This window comes from Mastigoproctus giganteus, chromosome 13 (assembly GCF_048544385.1).
Source record: "Mastigoproctus giganteus isolate SK-2022 chromosome 13, ASM4854438v1, whole genome shotgun sequence".
NCBI classification, from domain to species: domain Eukaryota; kingdom Metazoa; phylum Arthropoda; class Arachnida; order Uropygi; family Thelyphonidae; genus Mastigoproctus; species Mastigoproctus giganteus.
Window position 1 is genome coordinate 7330796 of NC_143587.1, and position 22728 is coordinate 7353523.

Consider the following 22728-nt stretch of genomic DNA (forward strand, 5'->3'; position numbering starts at 1 on the left):
TTTATGTAAGTCAGAATTTCCCCATGCTTGTGCATTATTTAATTTATCTCGTGCACAGGAAAAATTACAAAAGTGTGCAATTTAAAAAAAATTTCAAAATTATAAAATTACAAAAAAGAGCAGACAGGTTGAGGGCTGTGGAGATTTAGAAGGGGTCAGCCACTCAACCTTATGAAAGAACATACTAATGGATGACTGGACAGTGACTTTTTTTCTTTTCTTCATAGATTCATTTGTAGCAAGCAAGCATATCATTCACCCCTCTGTTAACTTTTAAGAATCGTTAGCTGTCAGGATCCATCTCCTCAAACCTCGCCATTACCATCTCTGGCGATGAAACGTCTTGGCTGCTCATTTGGTTCATCTTGAGCTTCGTCAGCATTTTCTTCTTTCACTATTGCTGCCTGCAAGTCAATATGTTATTCGTTACATAATTCCTTCTCTCCTCTAACTCCTCCAACTGAAGTAGCTCTGCAACCTTTACAATCTTATCTGTAACCTCTTCATATGTTTCGCAATTTTCAAATCCTCTGTAGCCTTTTACGTGCCGTGGGCATATTTTCTTCCATGTGCCATTTAAACAACTTTTAGTAATTTCAGCCATTTAAACAACTTTTAGTAATTTCTGCCCAGGCCTTATTAATGTTTAAGATTGCGTGGTAAATATTGTAACATTTCCAACCAAAAGTCTCTCGGTGTAAAATTTTTCTCATCGTCTACTGCAGGCAATGCCTGAGTAAATGTGCATAAATAATGATTTTAAATTCGAAATAACACTCTGATCCATAGGTTGGATGTGTGAAGTTGTGTTTGGCGGTAGAAATATAACTCTCACGTTCGAATTGAAATCATCTAGATGCATAGGATGTCCAGGAACATTATGTAATAGAAGCAAAATCGTGAAAGAAACGTCATTGTCTTTACAATATTTTTCAACCTCAGGAATGAAGCAGCATTCAAACCAATCCTCAAAGAGATATTTTTATCCATTCTCTGGTTCGAACAGAAATGCACAGTTACAGTTGCTTTATTGATGCCATTAAATGCTGAGGATTTCCAGAATGGTACAGTGGTTTTAATCTGTAATCTCCCGCTGCATTAGCCTTAAGCAAGAGCATGGCCTTATCTTTTGATGCTTTGAAACCTGGCATTGTATTTTTCTATTTGGCAATGTATGTTTGGTCCAACATTTTTTTCCCAATGCAGAGCAGTCTCGTTGACGTAAAAAATTTGCTACATTGAATAGTTGCCTTCATCAATAATTTTTTTACAAAACATTGCAAAATTTCTCTGCAGCTACAGAATCAGCACTGGCGACTTCACTGCATATGTAACGTTTTCATCGATAATTTTTTCCAAAACATCAGAATTTCTCTGCAGCTGCAAAATCGGCACTGGCGACTTCACTGCATATCGTAACATTGTGAAAACCAGTGCGATGCTGCTTTTTTTTTTTTTTTTTTTTTTTTTTTATTTATTTATGAAAACCTCAAGCACGAGAAGTATTAGAACCTACAGTACTTGTACCATGCTTGGCATTAGACTTGAACTTCTGATGTTGTCTGGTGGCGGAACGTGTTCTGACTGTTTTGAAAGAGAGAGCAGGAATTATAGAAGCGAATTCAATATGGAAGTATCTGTAGAAGAGACATGCAGCAGAAACAATACATCTATGAGACAGCGAGTGGAGAGACTGTTAGAGATGAATCATTAATTAACCTAACTGCCCTCTTCTGAATGGAATTAAGAAGCTTGAGAGAGGTTTTGGGGTCTGGCAGACTGCAAGTGGAAATGGACATCATTGAGATTAGAATTGTGACCACGTATAATTGTGAAATGGACTAGGAACTGTTTGGGAGGTTTAGATCTTTTCACATATTAGTTTACTCTTCTATTGGTTTGACAATTCATGTTTATTAAATTTTTATTGAATAAACCTGAATTTCATTTGGGTTTATTCAATAGTAAGAAAAGGTTGGGGGGGGGGGAGGACATGCTGTATGAAGTAATGAAATTTTTGGATGTGGCATACACACGGTAAGAATATACCCAGATCCTTGACATAATGTGGCCTAAACAGGCCCCCCCCCCATACACACTACTCGGACTCGCGCCAACCACTATCTGGCAGAGTAGAGGTAACAAGATTATACACTGGCTGATCCAGAAGCCTTCTAAAGAATTACCAATAGGTTTGGTCCAGTGTATTAACCAGTGGCCGGCCTACAAACACCGTTTTAGAGCTGTACCCTCGAAATGTAAGGAAGATTGGACCTTGCCATGATGTTCATCATAACCTCAAAAGTCATCAGTCATACTGCATGATGGAAGGGTTGACCGGAACTTAGCTCTGTAGACTGAACATTGGGTACCACAACTTCAAGCCTCCATTAAGCCAAGTGTTGGTATTGCACCGATTGATGAGAGTCATCTACCACCTAGTATTGCTTTGTAACACAGAGGGGCGGCATTCCTCCTTGTGGTGTGGGTGGCCCACCTCGACCCCTGCTTACATTGGTTCATACCTGGGTGGTCACCCATAGTGTGCTTCTGCATGGAGGTTATACCCAGGATTGCTAACAGTCCCACCATCGTGAATGTGCAAGCAGAGGATTTGGCTGTCACGGACCATCCGGACTTCGCCAAAATTGGGTCTACTTGACTTGAATGTCACCCAAATATCAGTTCCATCAGCGTTTTAGACTCCCAGGGCCAGTACAGTCAGCCCTCGTATAGCACGATAGTTGTGTTCCTAGCTCGTGCAATATAAACAACAGGCCCTATGGGAAAAATAGGGTTAGGTGCCGACCACCCAAGATTAAACACACATTTGTAACCAAAACATTACCAAACATAATAAATTACTGTAATAAAATACGTATTTTATTACAGTAATTTATTACGTAATAAAATATTGCTAATGCTTTTGCTTCTATCATAAGCAAACTTGTTTTTTGTTTGATTTTCTATCCAAACAGATGACAGCCGTTCCATCTGTTCCAATTCTTTGTGTCTTAATCTAATGGATTTTAATTACACTTTGAGTTGTTCCTGCTATGGAATTTATTTTCTCTGCATTCTTTGTAATTCTCGGCGTTGCCGCATGTAGCACGTGCAGTATCACATGGTGTTTCATTTTGCTCAAAGCATTCCACAATTTCATATTTTTTCTTTATCGACAGAGGCGGACTGACCATAAGCCTTACCGAGGGAAACCCCGGTGGGCTGGTGTGATTTTGGCCCTAAGTGCTAGTATGAGGCCACTACAAAATTTCCCCTGTAAAAAAATTTTTGACCCAGTCTGCCTCTGTTTATCGATATTGCTTTTCTTTTTCTCTCTGAATGTGTAGTATCTTCACCAGGACACTTCCTTTTCACAACTTTTAAGTATTTTACTCATTTTTAGGGAATAAAGCACAATTACAAAATGAGAAGGCACGCGTGATACACATAAACAAAGCTGCGCACGTGTGTAGCAACTGAATAAAGAACACCGTAAATTCAGAGACACACTATGAACACCTCACTAGCTCACATTTTACTAAAGCACATTTCTGGGGGTTACTACCATAAAACAACAAAAACAATTTCCATTGCATTCCTGCTAGTGGAATCTGTTATAAACTTGGCATAAAAGTTTTCTAAATAAGCTTCCATCCTATGATTTGCCAGCTATTTTTGTAATTGGGTATCCAGTTTTCTCTCCGACCGCTTACTGTGGGTGATGGTAGACAGCTCTATCTTCTAATTTCACCAATAATGCTGGTGTTCCCCAAGGTTCAATTCTTTCTCCCACTCTTTTCGTCTTGTATATTAATGACCCTTTTCCATTGATTGGAAATGCTATCCAAAAACTGTGCTGATGATAGCACATTACATTCCTTTTCCAGTTTGGCAAACCTAGCCCTGCTCAAGCAGCTTCAACTTCTCGAGTGTCCACTACCAAAAAACCATGAACTTGGGTTGGTGTTCACCGTACTTATCCTTAATATCTTTATAAATACTCGTTGCTTTTTGCTTGAATGGTCAGGAAAATTTCGTTTCCTGGCACTGCCACTACTTGCAGTTTTTGTTGGTCGCTTTCCCTCCATCATTGTAATATGTAAATAGGAAGAAGTTTCTGAAAATTTGTTTTTTATATGATTGAAGATTTCAGTGAAGAGGAACACATTTCACCATAATAGTGTAAAAACCCAGACAATTGCAGTTATCGGGTATTATCACAAATACAATAAGATCTAGTTTACTACCCGTTTATAATTAGATGCACTAACAGAAAAGCCCAATAAATTGGAAAGTGCAAATTGTTTTTATTGCTTTTTGGTCGTGACTTCCAGAAACGTGCTTTAGAAAAATATTACAAAGGCGTTTAAAATTGATTCTTATAATGGTACATATGATAATGATGAAAGGGTAGTACAATTTTCATATAAATAAGACACTTTAGAGAGAGAGAGAGAGAGAGAGAGAGAGAGAGAGAGAGAGAGATAAATAGCTTAGTAATATAGCAAAATTTTCAACTTCCAAGGACTTGAAATGAATTTTTAAAAAAAAAAAAAAAAAGTGTTATTGGGTTCACATTGCAATATTTTCATGATACTTCCATTTATTCCTACGAGATGCAGAATACGTTTCCACGAATTTAAGTTTGCACCGGCGGCAAAAACTTATGTAAAGTCGAGTTTCCGAAAGTTGAGTATTGTGTAAGTCGGGGAGTTCCTGTACTGTATTTTTTAAATTTTTTTCAACAAATTATAATTACAAAACACTAAAAAATTAAACGAAATTTAAAGTTAAATAAAGGAAAATATTCTACTTTTTTAAAAAAAAATTTAGTAAGTGTAGTTTGTGTATTCTCCTTCCTCTTACATATTGATAAGGAATTAAAGCTTCTTCCACTTTTTGGCAGATTTGACTACTGCGTTCTACATCATGGTCAGCATCTAAGCATTGCTGCTTAAAAACTTGAATAGTGCAAAAAATCTCATCCTTTTGAGTGACCTCTGTCTTGTGGGTGGGAATTGCATCACCTTGACAATCATCAGCAGCTTCATACGCTCGTTGGGTATCTAAATTTAGAAGATCACTATTGCTCAGTTCTTTGGAAAGGGATTAATTTATTCTTGAACATTTTGGTTGCCTAACTCATTAAAACCAAGGTCCTTTCCAATGTGAGTTATTTCTTCAATAACACCTTCCATTTCTTTTGGAAAGCCTTTAAATTCATTTGCACGGTGAGGAAGAAGATGCTTCCACATGGCTCTCATATTTTTACTTGATTTAGGTTCCAGCCATGACTGGTGAATTTTTTTAATGTCATCTTTGATGCTATACTTTTCCCAGAATTCTATCAATGAAATTGCATTCTCTCCGGACATCTCTTGAATTGCCTGTTTAACATCCTTCTCGGGTAGTAAGCTTTAAAAGTTGCGATAAGCACTTTATCCATTGGTTGCAGCAAGGAAGTTGTATTAGGTGGTAAAAATATCACTGTGATTCACACAAGGAATCAAGAGCAATGGGATGACCAGGAGAATTGTCCAAAATTAATATTAATATAGCTTTAAAATCAAGATTATTTTTTCTCCAGTAATTTAACTGCTGGGCAAAAATAGCCTGTGAACCATTCTTTGAATAGAGCTTTAGTTATCCATGCTTTCTTGTTAGATTGCCAAGTTACTGGTAGTGATCCTTGATTTAAGCCTTTTGCCCCGGGATTCTGTGTACAATAAACAAGCGTGGGCTTTAAATTTAAATCTCCCTCAGCATTACCCCCTAATAAAAGTGTAAACCTATCTTTGGCGACTCTATAACAAAGTTGTGATTTTTTTCTGTTTTAGCCAAGAAAGTCCTAGAAGGCATTTGCTTCCAGAACAATCCAGTTTCATTGACATTAAATATTTGTTGATCACTATAACCACCTCCTTCCACAATTTCCTTTAAAGTGTCTGGATATTTTTGAGCTGCCTCTTTATCTGTGCTTGCAGCTTCACCTGTGATTCGAACATTATGCAAGCTGGTTCTTTTTATTTTTAACCTCCAATACCATCCAGAACTAGCACCGAATTCTTCATTATTCCTTTTTTTTTTTATCTTCTGTGGCTTTTTCTTTCAAAGACAAGAAGAGACAATGCTTTTGATTTGATAATATCAGTACTTAGCTGGGTTTGTTTCTGGTTACAATCTTTGATCCAAATAGCATTAGTAGCATTAGCATTAGTAGAGGCATACGATGCAAGAAAGCAAGCTTATTCAGCATCAGCCAAAAAAAAAAAAAAAAAAAAAAAACCCACTCCCATTTCACCCCTCCGTTCGTTCGAAATACCTGTCCAGTTGAGCTTTAAATTTGTTTAGGCTATCAACTTCAACAACAAGTGATGGAAGTCGGTTCCACCAACCAACCACCCGCTGGCCAAAGGCAAATTTCCGCACATCTATCCGACATCCGTCCTTCCTCAATTTGAATTTATGCCCTCTGAGGTGATTATTCTGAGAAAGATGAAGAATCCCATTGGCATTGAGCATGCTCAAACCATTCAAGGCCTTATACACCTCTATCAGATCACCTCGCCGGTGCCTAGTCTCCAGACTCTGTAATTTGCAAAACTTAAGCCTTTCTTCGTAGGAGCAACCCTTTGTTCCATTTACTAATCTTGTTGCCCTTCTCTGTACCCGTTCCAGCAGCTCTACATCCTTCTTGAAATGAGGCCTCCAGACCTGTATACAGTACTCAAGATGTGGCCTAACCATTGCCTTATACAAGGGAATAATCACCTCCTTATCCCTGCTAGAAAAATTCCTGTATATCATTGACAAGACACCATGAGCTACTCTTGCAGCTCGTCTGCACTGCTCAGAGAACTTCATATCTCCCTGCACAATTACCCCCAGGTCCATTTCATTCTCCACCACTGTCAGTGCAGTACCGCAGAGTTGATACGTTGCTCTGGGGTTACTGTTTCCCATATGTAGTACTTTACATTTGTCAATGTTAAACTTCATTTGCCACCTCTCAGCCCATCTGTTCAACCTTTCCAGATCCTGTTGCAGCAGCATAGCGTCAGTAGTGTCCTTAACGACCCTGCCAACCTTTGTATCATCTGCAAACTTGGACATTAAACTTGATATCCCATCATCAATATCATTCATAAACACCGAAAACAACAACGGACCCAACACTGAACCTTGAGGAACTCCACTAATAACATTAGTCCACGTTGAGCAGTGTCCATTGATTACCACTCTCTGTCTTCTGCCACTCAACCATCCCCTTATCCATAGTAGCAATTTGCCTCCAATGCCACACTGCTCCAATTTGTGCAGCAGTCTTCCATGTGCAACAGTATCAAAAGCCTTTCTAAGATCCAAATATATAATATCAAAGTTATTCCCTGCATCCAGTTCTTTTGTGACTACATCATAGTATCCAATCAAATTGGTCAGGCAAGACCTGCCCTTAACAAAACCATGCTGCGTCTGAGCTATAACTGAATTCTTGTCTAGATGATCCTGCAGTGCTTCTTTAACCAGTGCCTCCATTAATTTACCTGGAACAGAAGTTAAACTAACAGGTCTATAATTACTTGTGTCAGCCTTTGATCCTCCTTTGTGAATTGGGGTTACATTTGCACATCTCCAGTCTATGGGTACCTCCCCTGAGTCCAAAGAAGCTCTCATAATTATGGCTAGGGGTTTGCATACTTCCTTTGCTGCCTCCTTTAATATAACTGGATAGATCCCATCCACCCCAGGTGCCTTTTTTATGTTTATCCTCAACAATCTCTCCTCCACTTTCCTCTCAGTTATTACAAAATCATCCAGCTCACTGCCAATGTTTACTTTACCTACATCATTCTCCTTCCTGAATAACTCCTCATGCGTGAATGTAGATGCAAAATACTCGTTTAGATTGTTAGCCACCTGAGCAGGATCCTCAACTGTTGAACCATCAATATCCAGTGGACCAATCTGATTCATCCCTTTCCTTCTCGAGTTCAAGTATGTAAAGAAAATAGATGACAGTCGCTCCATATCAATCATTGTAAGGCTTCTATTTCGAGTTGTTTGCATGATTTCGGAACTTGGCTCAACCTTACCTTTTTCTTCGTACTCATCTGCTTTGCTCAAAATTGCTCGTATTGTTGATTTACCCATCCTATGGTTCCGATTTTTACTCTACTATCACTGTGTTCATGCTTTTTTTACTATTTCTACACACACACACACACACACACACATACACTATCAGCATTAAGTACTACTTGTTAATATATTACTTTCATTTTTCAGGTACCTAATGATTTTTTCCATTGTTACTACTTCTGGTTTTGTCAGTCTTTCTCCTTTTTGCCCCAATCTACTTATCTACATTCCATTATGGTCATTGAGATATTCTACTATTTCTAGTAGTGCCTGTAGTCCCTAAACCATACTAATATATCTAAATATCATTCTTTATTTTAACTTAAACATTCACTACAACCTCTTATTATTAATACATTTTATATAATATATATATCATCATTTTTAATGTTATGGATTTATTCAAAATTTTTCTCACCAGGATGCTGATGTACAAGAAGAGATTGATTTACAGATGGCTTTACAAAACAGTATTCAAGGTAAGTTAATTATTTTTATTCCTTCACCTTTTGTTAATATGAGTAATCACATAGGTTGCTACTGTGTATAAATGGTAGTATACAAATACATTTTCATACATTTGTTTTTCTGGCAAGTATTATTCTTAGCGCTATAAGAATGCAATATATTTAAAGGAAATGTTGTGAACATTGGGAGTGGCCATGTGGTTATGCAAGGTATTCCCAATGCTCCAACATAGACATAGCATACATAGTCTAAATTTGTTCGCAGCTTGAGGCTTTAGCCCTAAATGCGCCTTAGTCTAAAGACATAGCATGAATATTTTTATCAATTAAATATTATCTCCACTCAAACACAGATGATTTAAAGAAATTAATATATATATATATATATATCCCTCCCGTGGATTAATAATGCCTTATTGTGGCAAGAGTCACATGTTTGCACATGTGACTGAAGCTGAGAACAATGGAACTATGCCATTGGGAGAACATACTTCTAGCAGAATCACCCATGATGGACATAAAGCTAAGACCAGACTAAATGGATCTGTAATCTGCCAATCCACACAGGACCAGCACAGCAGATTATGGTCTATTCCCGAGGCCTGTGAGCTACTACCTATGGCAGTGGGAAAAGCAGCTTATTGGCAGCAGGTGTTAAGAATTGCCAGGCTGCCTTTGGACTTCAGATGTTGGAACGCTTAACATTTGGTTTGGGGGTACAGACTTGCAACTAGAACTATTACAAGAGCTGAAAAACATCAGTTAGGACATCATTGGTTTGAAGATTTGGTGACACTAGAAGATGGCCTGTACTACAAAGGAACAAATGATGGATGGTGTGGTGGAATTGTATTCCCAACTAATAAAAGATTAATAGTTTTAACCATAAAAGTAGAAAGAATTGCTTACTGTACTATTAAGCTCAGTCGCTGTTCTCTTCAAATTATTCAAGCTTATGCTTCCACAAGTAACCATAGTAAGGAAGAAGTTGAAGAATTTTATGAAGATATACTGCACCTTTACACACAGGATGGCTACCGCTATAAAATTGTGATGGCAGATTTTAATGCGAGAATTGGTAAGATCCAAACTGGATCTTACTAATCAGCTTCAACTTCTCGAAAGATCTGTCTGCCCACATGAAACTGGAAACAAGGGATGATGAGGCAATTGACTAACTGAATTTGCGGATGAATAAAATTTGTTCGTCACAAACTCATTCTTCAAGGAAAATCCCAACAAAAATGGACATGGAAGAGCCCACTTGGAAATCTGTGAAATTGACTTCATAATGACAAACAATAAAACAATATTCACTGACTGCATGAGAGCCAAATGTTTGTTTTGAAGCTTAAGGATGGTCCAACAAAAATCCAACAACAAATAGTAAAACCAGTGAAAGAATTATATTCAAATCTTGATAAGGATAACACCAAATGCAGAAACTGTACTAGAAAGGTGCCTGTGTTGCTTTATGATACAGAGCATTCTAAACCAAAAGAGAAAATTAAGTTTCAGAAGTGTAACATTTATCTCTGTTTAATTATTTTATATATGTCAATATGTTGTTTTCAAACTATTGATTTTTTCTAATTTATGAAAATATTTTTCGTGTAAGGTTTTTTGGGTATTTGTATGGTTGATAGGTATGGCATAGGTTGAAAATGGCTACCATTTTCATAAATGCTTGCTGTATTTTTCCTATATAGCCTTGCACATCACTGGTAACTAATGTTTTCATTTGCTGTTGCAGTGGTTGTTCCATCCAGTGTGTGCATGCACATATGGGGTAGGGGAAATCTTAAGACTATTACTTGCCAGATACTGTTAGAGAGAAATCAATTAACCGCCAACTCTTAAACTACCTGGAAACCTTCCGTCTGATCAACAATCGCCTGTATGGATTCTGTCAGTGTCGATCCACTGGTGATATTTTGGCTTATGTTACCCATTTATGGACTAATTCAATGGAAAGGTTCGGTGAAACACAAGTAGTTGCTCTTGACATCTCAAAGGCTTTTGATCGTGTTTGGCATAAAGGTCTTCTAAACAAGTTTCCATCTTATGGTTTGCCAACTGTTTTTAGTAATTGGTTATCCAGTTTTCTCTCTGATCGCCCACTGAGGGTGATGGTAGATGGCTCTCTGTCTTCTAACTTCTCCACTAATGCTGGTGTCCCCCAAGGTTCAGTTCTTTCGCCCACTTTTTTCCTCTTGTATATTAATGACCTTCCATCGACTGGAAATCTTATCCACAGTTTTGCCGATGATAGCACATTGCATTCCACTTTCCATTTTGAGAAACCTTGTCCTGCTCTATCAGCTTCAACTTCTCGAAAATCTGCTACCAATTCCTTAAATGCCGAACTTCGGGTAATTCTCCAGTGGGGCAAAGACAGCGTAGTTGATTTCAATCCTTCTAAAACTCAGTCTTGTCTTATATCTCGCAAAAAGGATTCTTCTGCTCCTATGCTTATCTTTATTGACACTCCGATTTCTAGGCAAAATGATATATCTCTTTTGGGGAATACCCTGACTTCTAATCTCTCTTGGCACAAGCACATTACAAATATTGCTACCTCTGCATCTAAAAAACTTGGTTTTCTCTTTCGCTCTCGGCATTACTTTTCTTCCAAACTGCTCATGCTGCTCACTCTGTATAAATCACAAATCCACCCTGGTATGGAATATTGTTCCCACATCTGGGGTAGTGCCCCCAAAACCTCTCAGGCTTCTTGATTCCATTCAGAAGAGGGCAGTTAGGTTAATTAATGATTCATCTCTAACAGAGTCTCTCCACTCGCTGTCTCATAGACGTACTGTTTCTGCTGCATGCCTTTTCTACAGATACTTCCATGGGCAATGTTCTTCTGAATTGGCTTCTATAATTTCCGCTCTCTTTCAAAACAGTCCAAACTCGTGCCGCCACCAGCTAACATCCATTTACTGTCCAACTTCAAACTCACAGAACCAACTTTTCATTTCCCTCATTTATTCATTCAACTGCTGTTTTCTGGAACAACCTTCCTTCATACGTATTTCCTGAAAATTACAGTCTACAGAAGTTCAAGTCCAATGTCAACAAATATCTTCTTTCGCCTTTTCAACCTCTAACCCAACACGGTACTAAGTACTATAGGTTCTAATACCTCTTGTTTGGGGTTTACATAAAAAAAAAAAAAAAAAAAGAGAGAAAAATTTCCTTTAATCTTCGTGGCCACAGTCCTCTTGAAATTGGACAATTATCAAAGAGCTCTTGCAGAAAGGACTCGGTTTCAGCAGGCATTAAACAACCATCTTGCTGAAGCCAATAATCGTGTTCCTCAACCATGAGGAGTGAAATGAACTATGCAGTGATGTATCTTGGTATACAGCACCATTCACTGTAGCCTTGGAGAAAATGATTTCCACCATGCAGTGACATGATACACTACACCATACTCTAATTTTTTGAGCATGCAGGGGTTTTTCATTTTGAATTTTCAGCTGGATCAAATCCTAGTGTTTTGGTTATTCACTTAGTTGCTGAGATGGGAGCAGGTGTCCTTGATGAAGAAATCCATAATCTTATCTATTTCATGCTCTTCATTGAATGCCTAAAACCATTACAACAGAATAAGCATTTTCATAACTGCCATTGTGAACTGTTATGCCTAACAACATCCTTCTGGTGCAAAAAGACAAGGCAAGATACACTAATTTCATAAAATATATATGCAGTAGAACTTCTTTTTAACAAATTTTTCCATATTACAAATTTTTTCTCGAAATGTTGCACCTTGAAACAAAATTACATGTAAAATTAACACCACATAGCAAAGTGTTAGTATCTCTATAACAAATTTTAAAAAAAAAATGAACAAAAGCTTCCTGTCAATCATTTTATACATGACAGTCTTCATCTTAACTGGACTCCTGGTAGATGGTTTTCATGAAATTTTTTAAATTTCATTCTTTTAGAACAATTTTCCTCTGAAAAGTAACATACAGTAATACCCTGAAGTTACACAATAGGTGGGTCCGTTGAAAATCGCTTGTCGAATTCACGTAAGTCGGGGTACAACATCAGGGTACAACTTTGCATATAAATACATATAAATTTTGTTTCATTGGGACCAAGGACTAACAAAAACACTAGTTTAGAAGGAAAATATTTAATAAAATCGCAATTCTTTATACATATTAATACAAAATATGTATTAAAAAATAAACGAGTTACGTAAAAAAGTTATTTCGATGTTGATGGCTTCATAAAATCTAACAAATTCGTCTGATGACACAGCGCCTTCTTTTTTTCACACAGAATTTCTTCGTAGCAAGCTAATAATTTTTATAATTTTTTTATTCCTTGCTTTGTAGCTATAACATGTTCTTCGTTGGAGTCTGTTTTCTAAAATTTTTAAGCCCTTTTCAATTGAGCTGAGATCTGTCAAACTTGAAATTTTCATGTGCTTTTCTGGTGGAACTGGGTCTGAAGTGTCGGATACTTCAGTGACGTTTTGCTCACGCATCTCTATGAGCTCATTCATTGTCAGCTTCTGACTATGTGAATCCAACAGCTTGTTGACATCATCACCATTGACTACCAAATCTAATTGCCTGGCAAGATTAACAACTTCTTCTATCACATGAGCGACATGATCAGTTTCAGGCGTTGTTTTCGTCTTGTTTTTGAAAAAAAATGGACAGTTTCTTCCAGACACCATTCAATGTTTTTTTGTGAATTTCATCCCAAGATTCTTCAGTGATTCTTGCGGCATCTAAAACATAGAATTATTTCCAAAAGTCTTTAACAGATATCTCACTATTTTGTCTCATAGCTTCATTCAGATGTGCAGACGAACGTCTCGTGTAGTAGGCCTTGAATGTTTTGATGACCCCCCTGGTCCATCGGTTGAAGCAAGCTGGTTGTTTTTGGGGGCAAAAACTCAACTTTCACACATGGGTCGAAATTAATTAGGGTGGCAGGAGGGTGACCGGGTGCATTGTCAATAAGAAGCATCACTTTAAATGGAATCCGTTTAAACTTGCAATAACGTTCAACTTCGGGTATGAAGTGGTGATGGAACCAGTCCTCAAAAACGGAAGCTGTCACCCAAGCTTTATGATTTGGCTTCCAAATCACTGGTAAGCTAATTTTAGATATATTTTTTAAAACTCTTAGGTTTCCGGAGCGATAAATGAAGAGAGGTTTTAACTTGGAGTCACCACTGCATTCCTGCCAACCATCACTGTCAATCAGTCTTTGGAAACCTTAAAGCCTGGAAAGTTTTTTTTTTTTTTTCCTTTGTGAAAACAATGTCATTTCCGACAAAAGTTGAGCACGAATTCGAACGCACACATAAATATGACAGCTGGAATGCAAATTCTTGTACTGTATGTGTGCAGCTCATGCGGCAGCAAAGTTGAATTTTCTTCATCTTTCGCTCTCACTCTCCACCGTTACACCGTATATCGATAGCATATGAAAAACGACCTTGAAGATAGTGGGCCGCAGTGTTGCCAAACGAAAAAATCAAGAACCACGTAAGTCAGGGTATTACTGTACAGCATACAATAACAATGAATTTTCTTTCATGTATATGTGAATGAAAGCAAAATAAAAGGAATTCACAAAGTAACATATTTCTTGATAAGGGATTGATAGGAAAGGTCACATGATACTGTTTGAATTGACAAGCTAATGTTATTGAGTAGGCGGTACTAACAATTCACTATATTGCCAACGCAGCAAAGTTTGTGGTGTATGTGTTGGCATGTGCTGCAGCCAAGTAATTTTTACCTTTGTGGAAATAATATCAAAAATAAAGTGTTTCAGTTATTAATGATGAAGTCAAGATTCTTCATGATATTTGACCAGGATTTTAAGAAAAAAGATATTGCTGAGAAATATAGCATACCTGCAAGCAGTTTATCTATGATTTTAGAAAATCAAGAGTCAATTTTAAATGCAATTGAAGGAGGAGCAGACAAGAAGCAAATTAAGTTGTGTGTATACAAAGATGTAGATAAAGCTGTTCTAAAATGGGTATAAATAATACGGGAAAAAAATATAGCAATATCGGGTTCAATAATTAACACATTGACTTCCAAGCTAGTTTAAGAAAAAAAGTTCCCCGGGGCAAAAAAATATTTAGTAAATAATTTGATTAGTAATTCTGAAATAAATATTGAAATGTCAGTGTTATGCAGTTTTTTCGCTTAAAATATCAAAAAAGAGTTTTTTTGTGTCGCATATATGTGGCTGACGTGGCCCAGTTTATTTCTTGAAATGCCATGTTGGGCACATACATGTGATACTATTATGGCATACATATGAAGATCGTTTGTAATTAGTTTTATTGCGCGCGCTGCAATAAAACTAATCGCGATAAAATAAACTCTCAAACATTGCAATAAGTTTGTTGGTATTGTTAGAGATTTTGTGAAAACAAGTTCATTAGCACACTGTATTATCCTCATTATTATTGTGTTGTGTTTCTCCGCAAGTTTTTACAGGTGTGTTGTGAAAAAAAAAAAAAAACTAAAAAGCAATGGCTAAAAGAAAATTACCAAAAGAAGAGGAATTGAGAGAAAATCTTAGTAGTAATTCTGAAGATAAAAAAGATTTTGACTCTGATGATCCGGTAAAGGATCTTGACTGGGATATTTTTTCAAATGAAGGAGATATTGAAGAAATGCTTCAAGACTGGATGGAAGAAGAAAACACAAATGAGCAATTTGAAATGACCGAAGAACCTGAGATTGTTGTTGTTTATTAGGAGCATTAGCAACTAAGGCCATATTACTCCGGGATATGCAGTGGTCATTCCCTGACCTTTCCGCATCCTCCGTATTTGGTGGTGACGGGCTCGAACCCCGGTCTAATCAAGAAGCGTCGGCTACGCACTGCTGCTCCTTCCCACCTGGCTACGGAGGCGCCACCTGAGATTGAAGCAACTGAAACAAATGAAGCTATTGAATGGACTGAATACAAAGGATGCCAAAATAGATTTGATTTCAGGCAAATCAGGACTGCAAATAGACATCAACAAACATTACTCATCTTGAGGCGTTTTCATTATTTTTTGAAGTAGTAATAAATCTTTTGGTGATGGAAACAAACATATATGCCGAACAAAAAATTCAGAGTACCTGAGCTTTGTGGCAGAGTCGTCTAAAAATGTGGGTTTCAACAACTGCTGATAAGATGAGAAAGTTTTTCGGGCTTCTTATGTGGGTAGGACTAGTAAGATTGGGCAGTATTGGATCTTACCGGTCAACCAAACCTATCTATAAAACATAATTTAGTAATAAAAATTATGTCTCACAACAGCTTTGAATTGTTGTTGCACCTCATTCACTTTTCAGACAATGAAACCACTATTCCAGGGGACAGGCTCAGTAAGATACCACACTTGATAGATGTTTTACAGCTGAAATATCAAAAATATTTTTCCCCGGTGAAGATTTCGTTGTTGACGAAACTCTTATTCCTTGGAGGGGCAAGCTGATTTTCCGAGAGTATATTCCAAATAAAGCACACAGGTATGGAATCAAGCTGTTCAAGTTATGTTCCACTGAAGGATGTACCTGTTTGAGCAAGATCTATTCAGATAAATTTGAAAATTATATAAAATCCATAGGTTTAGCTGCAAAGATCTACGAAGAGTTATGGCAAGAACTCCTAAATGAAGGTTGCACCTTGTACATAGACAATTTTTATGCCAGGTACCATCTGGCTTTATCGTTTCTTCATAAAAAAAACTTGTGTTGTTGGTACGTTGAGGGAATAAAAAATTTATGCCCAAAGAAGTCATGTACTCAAAGCTATATAAAGGGGAGATGATTGCCAAGGAAGAAAAAAAATGAATTATTGTTCTGAAATGGTGAGATACTTCAGAAGTGAGACTACTAACAACAACACATGCCCCAGAAATGGTTTAATGGACCCTCCATCAGTAAAGGAAGAAGGAAAGAAGCAAAAAAAAAAAAAAAAAAAATACTTCCTATTCTAGCTGATAATAAGGGAAAGGCAGGCATTGATCTGTCGGATCAAATGGGTTCGTATGCCAAAACGCTAAGAAAGGGGGTAAAGTGGTACCGGAAATTGGCGATAGAATATATGCTCGGAACATCAGTGGTCAATGCGTACGTGGTATACAAGAGTGCCATGTGAAAACAAATAAAAATAAGAGGCTTTCGGGAAGAGGTAGTTACGGATTTGCTAATAGAACAGAAAGAGAAAGGCCAAAATGTGGTAAGATTCATATACTGACGGCAGAAACTGACAGAAACAACAAGAAAGTTAGAAGGATGTGCATTTTTTGTTACGCAAAATTGAAAGAGTCTGAAGGAAGATCAGTTGCTAGCAGAAAGGGGAAAAGTGTTTTGACGTATTGCCCAGACTATTCATCAGCCTTTCATATGTTTGGAATGTTTTGGACAACACCATAAATCTTTATAATTTTGTAACTATAAAATTTTTAATAATAAAGAATTTTTAAATAATGACCAGTTACTCGCTTATTTTTTCTCATAGCGCGATGCAAATTTCATCACATGTACCGTCGGGGCCACGCTTTTCAAAAATAATGGAAATTTCCAACAATCATCAATGCTATACGGCCAACACAGCTCCCACTGAAACAGTGAGTGTCGACAATATATGTCCGACTTGGCAGTTAAGTAAACAAGCTCCGAAATTTACAGGATTTAATACAGAATTTAATGCGAGTAGAGGGTGATTAGATGAATTTAAGAAGCAGCCCAGAATTGTGGAAAAGGTAACTTGTGGAACATTAATGAAACATTAATGAAAATTATCAATGCATTACAAGGAAATAGAAACTTGGAAGTTGCAATAAACTTTAGAGATTGCATCTCTGAACTAGCAAAAGTGTATCGCTGACATAGTTTGGTCAAACGATGTCAGCGATACACTATTCAAAACCATTTTTTGAAAATGGGATTTGCATTGAATACAGAAGTCAGGTGACAACTGGACAAACAAGATGAATTGCCGCTTTCGCAATTGAAAAACTTTTGGACGTTATTAGAATCTTCTGGAAACATTGAAAATCACATAACACTAGATGGTTATGTTAATGTAAATCAAGATCTGGGTACAACAGAACATCCAAATGAAGAGGAAATACTGCTGAACAGAGATGTGAGCATGATCGCGAAGAAATTAACAATGATGCTGAAGATGCACCAGAACAACCCATAAAAAAGCCAACTTGCAAAGAAATGATTCTACCCTTTAAAAATGTTCATCTAGATCTACTGTGAAAACGAAAATTAATTTTTTAAAATTTAAACCTTAATTTTTTTTTTAAGTTTAAATTTTTAAACCTTATTTACAAATGTTTTTGAAATAAAATAAATGTAGATTCGTTTTCATTTTCTAATTAGATAACAATTTCCAATAAAAAAGATATCCTCTATAACGAATTTTCTCGCTGGATTTATTGAATTTGTTATAGGAAAGTTTGATTGTATATACCCAGCTAAATCTTTCGTTGCATGACTTCTCAGTCGCCCTGTATTTTCATAAACTAAAGTTTACAATGAAAAATTTTCTTTTCTAATCTCACAAAATGGGAGAACAATTTCATTGAAAAAGATTTGCTTTTTTTTTTTTTTTTTTTTTTTTTTCCGTAAGCCAAAGATTTGTGCTTTGGCTTACAAAAACTATCACAAAATAAGAGCACCCTTATTTTTTTTATTTATTTATTTTTTTTTTATTTATTATTTTTTTTTTTTTTTTAGATAAATATAAACATAATTACTAGACTCATTATGGATGCTCACTTTTGTAATTGAGCAAAAAGAATGTAACAATTTTGCTAAACTACAAAATTCTGTTCATACTTTATCACCTGATCATTATGGTTTGCTGTGTACATTTTAACCTCCCAAATCCAGAAATCCATTATCTGGTATCAATCATTTCCCAGCTATGTTTATATAGTACAGAAATGAAATATTTTGTGGCTTTTTTATGACCACCTGAAATTTGGAAAATTACAATAACTTCCAAGGGCTGAGGCCCAAGACTTCCATTTTGAGAGGTTGGTTTGTACTAAATATATTGTATTGAAATAACTGCCTGCCTCTTTCATAAACTGTTGTGCGATAATTTTCCTCTCCTTTGTAGATTTAACTGTTTTGGAAAAGATGGAAAGAAATGAAAATTGTAGTCCTAATTCTTGGCATGGTACAACTTCATTGGTAAGTAAATATGTTTATCTATATTAAAAGGCTTATTTTTAAGATTGCCTCCACAAAATATCCAAGTAGTGATATCACTTAACCCTAGCAGCAGTACTAGTCAATGGCCTCTTGATAATACAGGTAAGGATGATTCGAGTCTGCAGTGCACAGTTGAGCAATCAGCAATTGAGTTTGTGACCCTCCCCCCCAAAAAATAAACCAGTAGTGTTTAAAAAAAAAAAAAACATTAAAATTTTTAAAAATTAAGCCATGTTCTTACCATCATTCAAGAGCTCATTATGTGGCTAACTCAATCTTCTGAATTATTTACTATACTAAATGATCATCATAAATGCAAAGTACTGCATATGGGTAGAACTAACCCCAGAGGAATGTACCAACTGTGTAGTACTACGCTTAGTGTTAGAAAATGAAAAAAGACCTGGGAGTAATTGTGCAGTCAGATTATAGTTTTCTGAGCAATGTAGACAGGCTGCCAGGGCAGGTCATGGGGTTTTGTCAGTGATATACAAGAATTTTGCTTGCAGGGAAAAGGAGATGATTATCCATTTCTATAAGGCAATGGTCGGGCCACGCCTTGGGTACTGCATACAGGTCTGGAGGCCTCATTTTAGGAAAGGTGTTGAGCTACTAGAACGAGTACAGAGAAGGACAACAAGATTAGTGGATGGAACAAAGGGTTTAAGTTACCAGGATAGGTTTAAATTCTGCAAATTGCAGCGACTGGAGACTAGGCACCTGCGATGTGATCTGATTGAAGTGTATAATGCCTTGAATGGGTTGAGCATACTGAATTCTGATGGGATTCTTCTGCTTGCTCAGATTACAAACCTCAGGAGGCATTAATTCAAATTGAAGAAAGAGTTGTAGAATAGATGTGCAGAAGGTTGCGTTTTTTTTTTTTTTTTTTTTTTTTTTTTGGCTAATGCTACATAAGCTCATACGCTTGCTTTCTTGCAAGAGAGAGATCATTAATCAACCTTTACCACACTCTTTTGCAGTCTAGACCAGTATTTCTCAACCTTTTCATTGTTGCAGCACACTTTCATATAACACATGTTTACTCTACATGAATTCGATCATACACGATTTATAAATAGGGGAACGATTTCGTATAAAACGAACTGAATCCACTTATGCACGATTCGCCTTTGTGTTTACAAGAAATGGCAGTTGAACGCGGAATCACCACAACTGAAAGCAACACGATGGGAATGAAGAGAAGATTCTGAAAATGTATTGATGTTTTTTATATCAGTGAACGGGAAACATTTCACCACAATAACGTAAAATTCCAGCTATCGGTATTATCGAAAATGCAATTAGATCGAGTTTACTACCAGTTTATAACAATTCAACTAGCAGGAACGCAACTGGAAATTGTTTTTATGTTTTTATGGCAGTAACCCCCAGAAATGTGCTTTAGTAAAATGTGAGCTATTAATAGAGTTGTCTCTGCCTTTACGGTGTTGTTTATTCAGTTGCTACACACTCACGGCTTTGTTTATGTGTATCAAGTGTGCCTCCTCATCTTGTAATTGTGCTTTATTCCTTAAAAATACTTAAAAGGTGTGAAAAGGAATCGTCCTGGTGAAGACACTACAGATTCAGAGAGAAAAAGGAAAGCAATATCGATAAACAGAGGTGGACTGAGTCAAAAATCCTTACCCGGGAAAATTTGTAGTGGTCCCATACTAGCGTTTATGGCCAAAATCACACCGGCCTCCGACCCACTGTGGTTTCCCTAGTAAGGCTTATGGCCAGTCCGCCTCTGTTGATAGAGAAAAAAAATATGAAATTGTGAAAGACCATGTGATATTGCACATGCTACAGGCCTAAATGAGGCAACGCCGAGAATTACAAATGCATAGAAAATAAAAACTTTCATAGCAAGAACAACTCAGTGTAATTAAAATCCAATTTTTTCAGGTATCTTACCGATGCCCATCATCAGACCGTGCTGTTGGGGGAACAAAAATAGAAAGGGTTAGCAAAAAATACAATTACAGTTATCAATGTTATGATTACAATTGCCAGTACAGGTGACACCCCCCCCCCCCCACTGATAATTTTTTCCAGAAAAACAGAGAGCTAAGTGAGCACCCCATTCCCATAAGATAACGTATGTATTTGTGAGTTGCGGTTGGTGCATAGGATCTTTACTAATCAATAATAAACGGTAGTGAAAAGGTGCACAGACGTTGGTCACAATATTTAATATTCAAATATTTGTACATATAAAATATTGTGCATTGCATACATATATAATTATGTAGTAACTACTTAAATATCAAAATTAAACTTAAAGGTCCAATTAAAATTATGAATTTAATTGATTTAATTTAATCATGAAAAATGTGTAGATTTTGGGTTGTACTTTGGCCCTCTTCCTGGTAAACTTAAAGGGGTTTTAATTTTAAATCCCCACAGCGTTACCACCCAACAATAAAGTCAACCGATCCTTTGCCGCTTTGAAACCTGGCATGTTTTTTTCTTCTTTCAATATGAAACTTCTTTTAGGCATTTGTGTCCAAAAAAAGTCCTATTTCATCTGTGTTAAACACTTGTTGAGAAGTATAACACAATGATACCCCTCTTCAATAATTTTAACAAGTTCTTTTTTGAAAGTTCTGGCTCCTTGATCTTTACTTTCAGCTTTTCCCTGGATTTTAAATCTATTTAACCAGCCCATACTAGTTTAAATGGTTCCACATTTTTTTTTTTTATAATATTTAACTTAAGTGAATTCTGCATTGGATATTATCTTCAATAAAATTAGTTAGTCTCTCCATTTCAATCCTAATAGTCGGCCTAGCCCTAGTTGCTTGCAGTGGAACAGCTGTCTTTCCTGCTGCTAAAATTAATTCTTTATTTTTTATAATTGTTCTTACAGTTAAACTTGCCAGTCCTAAATTATGGCACACATCCACTTGTCGTTGACCGGAATCGATTCTCTTCAAACCGTCTAATTTAATTTTCAAATTCAGTAGTATTTTTCTTACATTTGTAGTCTTCATACTGCGTCCAGACGTTGCATTTTCATTCTTATCCACCATTATGAACCCTTCAAAAATGTAACTGTGTTGGTTGCATTAATTATGATACAATGTTCGAGTAAATTGTCCATTACGCATGATGTCTAATACTGTACTGAGTGATGACTAGACTTCGGATAAATGCATGTAATGCAAATATTACAAGCAATATACTTGATCATTTTTTAAAATGTTGATCTCAGAACTACCTAACAAGTCACTGTGCTGCAATTAAATTAGCGTGCGAGAAAATTTCACTGAGCATGGAAAAATTTCTCAAGTCGGCATGGGAAACGTTTTAATGCTGTTTTGCTATTCATTTTCAAGTAATTAACTCCAAATGAAACGATTTCGTTAAATATGCCAAAAATGCAATCTGTAAAAGAGAGTTATAGCAAATCAGCATAAAACAAACACGTTATAATGAGGACCAGCCCCCAGGTGCCAAGCGAATTCGAGGTCAAGCGATATTTTCTGCAATCCATAGAGTGATCTTCAAAAGCAACTAAAGTTATTTTTAAGTTCCCACTTTTCTCTTAGTAATCTTATTTTTCAATATGTTCTATACTTTGAAAAGCCACAAGTTAGAACAGTGGTGCACAAACTACAGGGCGCGACCCACAGAGGGGTTGTGAGATAAATTAAAGGGGTCATGACAATTTTTAAATAAATTTATTTTTGGTGTACATAAAAGCTAAAAACCTGTTGTTAAAATTACTTTTTCAATACTGTAGGTGAATTTTCAACTCTAAGTCTGATACAATATAGATTCATTGTTTTATACTAGCAGACTCCAGCGCCTGAGGATTGGAATCAATTGACCCAAATCTATCACAGAATGTATTCATACTCTGCTTAGGTATTGAC

General features: G+C 36.5%; 1 protein-coding gene across 1 annotated transcript in view; it reads left to right on the top strand.

Annotated features, from left to right (window-relative positions):
• The window catches only part of LOC150075743 (uncharacterized), a 158248-nt gene extending 144456 nt beyond the window's left edge, over positions 1-13792 (top strand). The window contains exons 17-18 of the mRNA XM_090387866.1: positions 8564-8621; positions 13773-13792. Of these exons, the coding sequence (XP_090243992.1) occupies positions 8564-8621; positions 13773-13792 (78 nt within the window). The remainder of the gene's footprint in view (positions 1-8563; positions 8622-13772) is intronic.
• The last annotated feature ends 8936 nt before the right edge of the window (positions 13793-22728 follow it).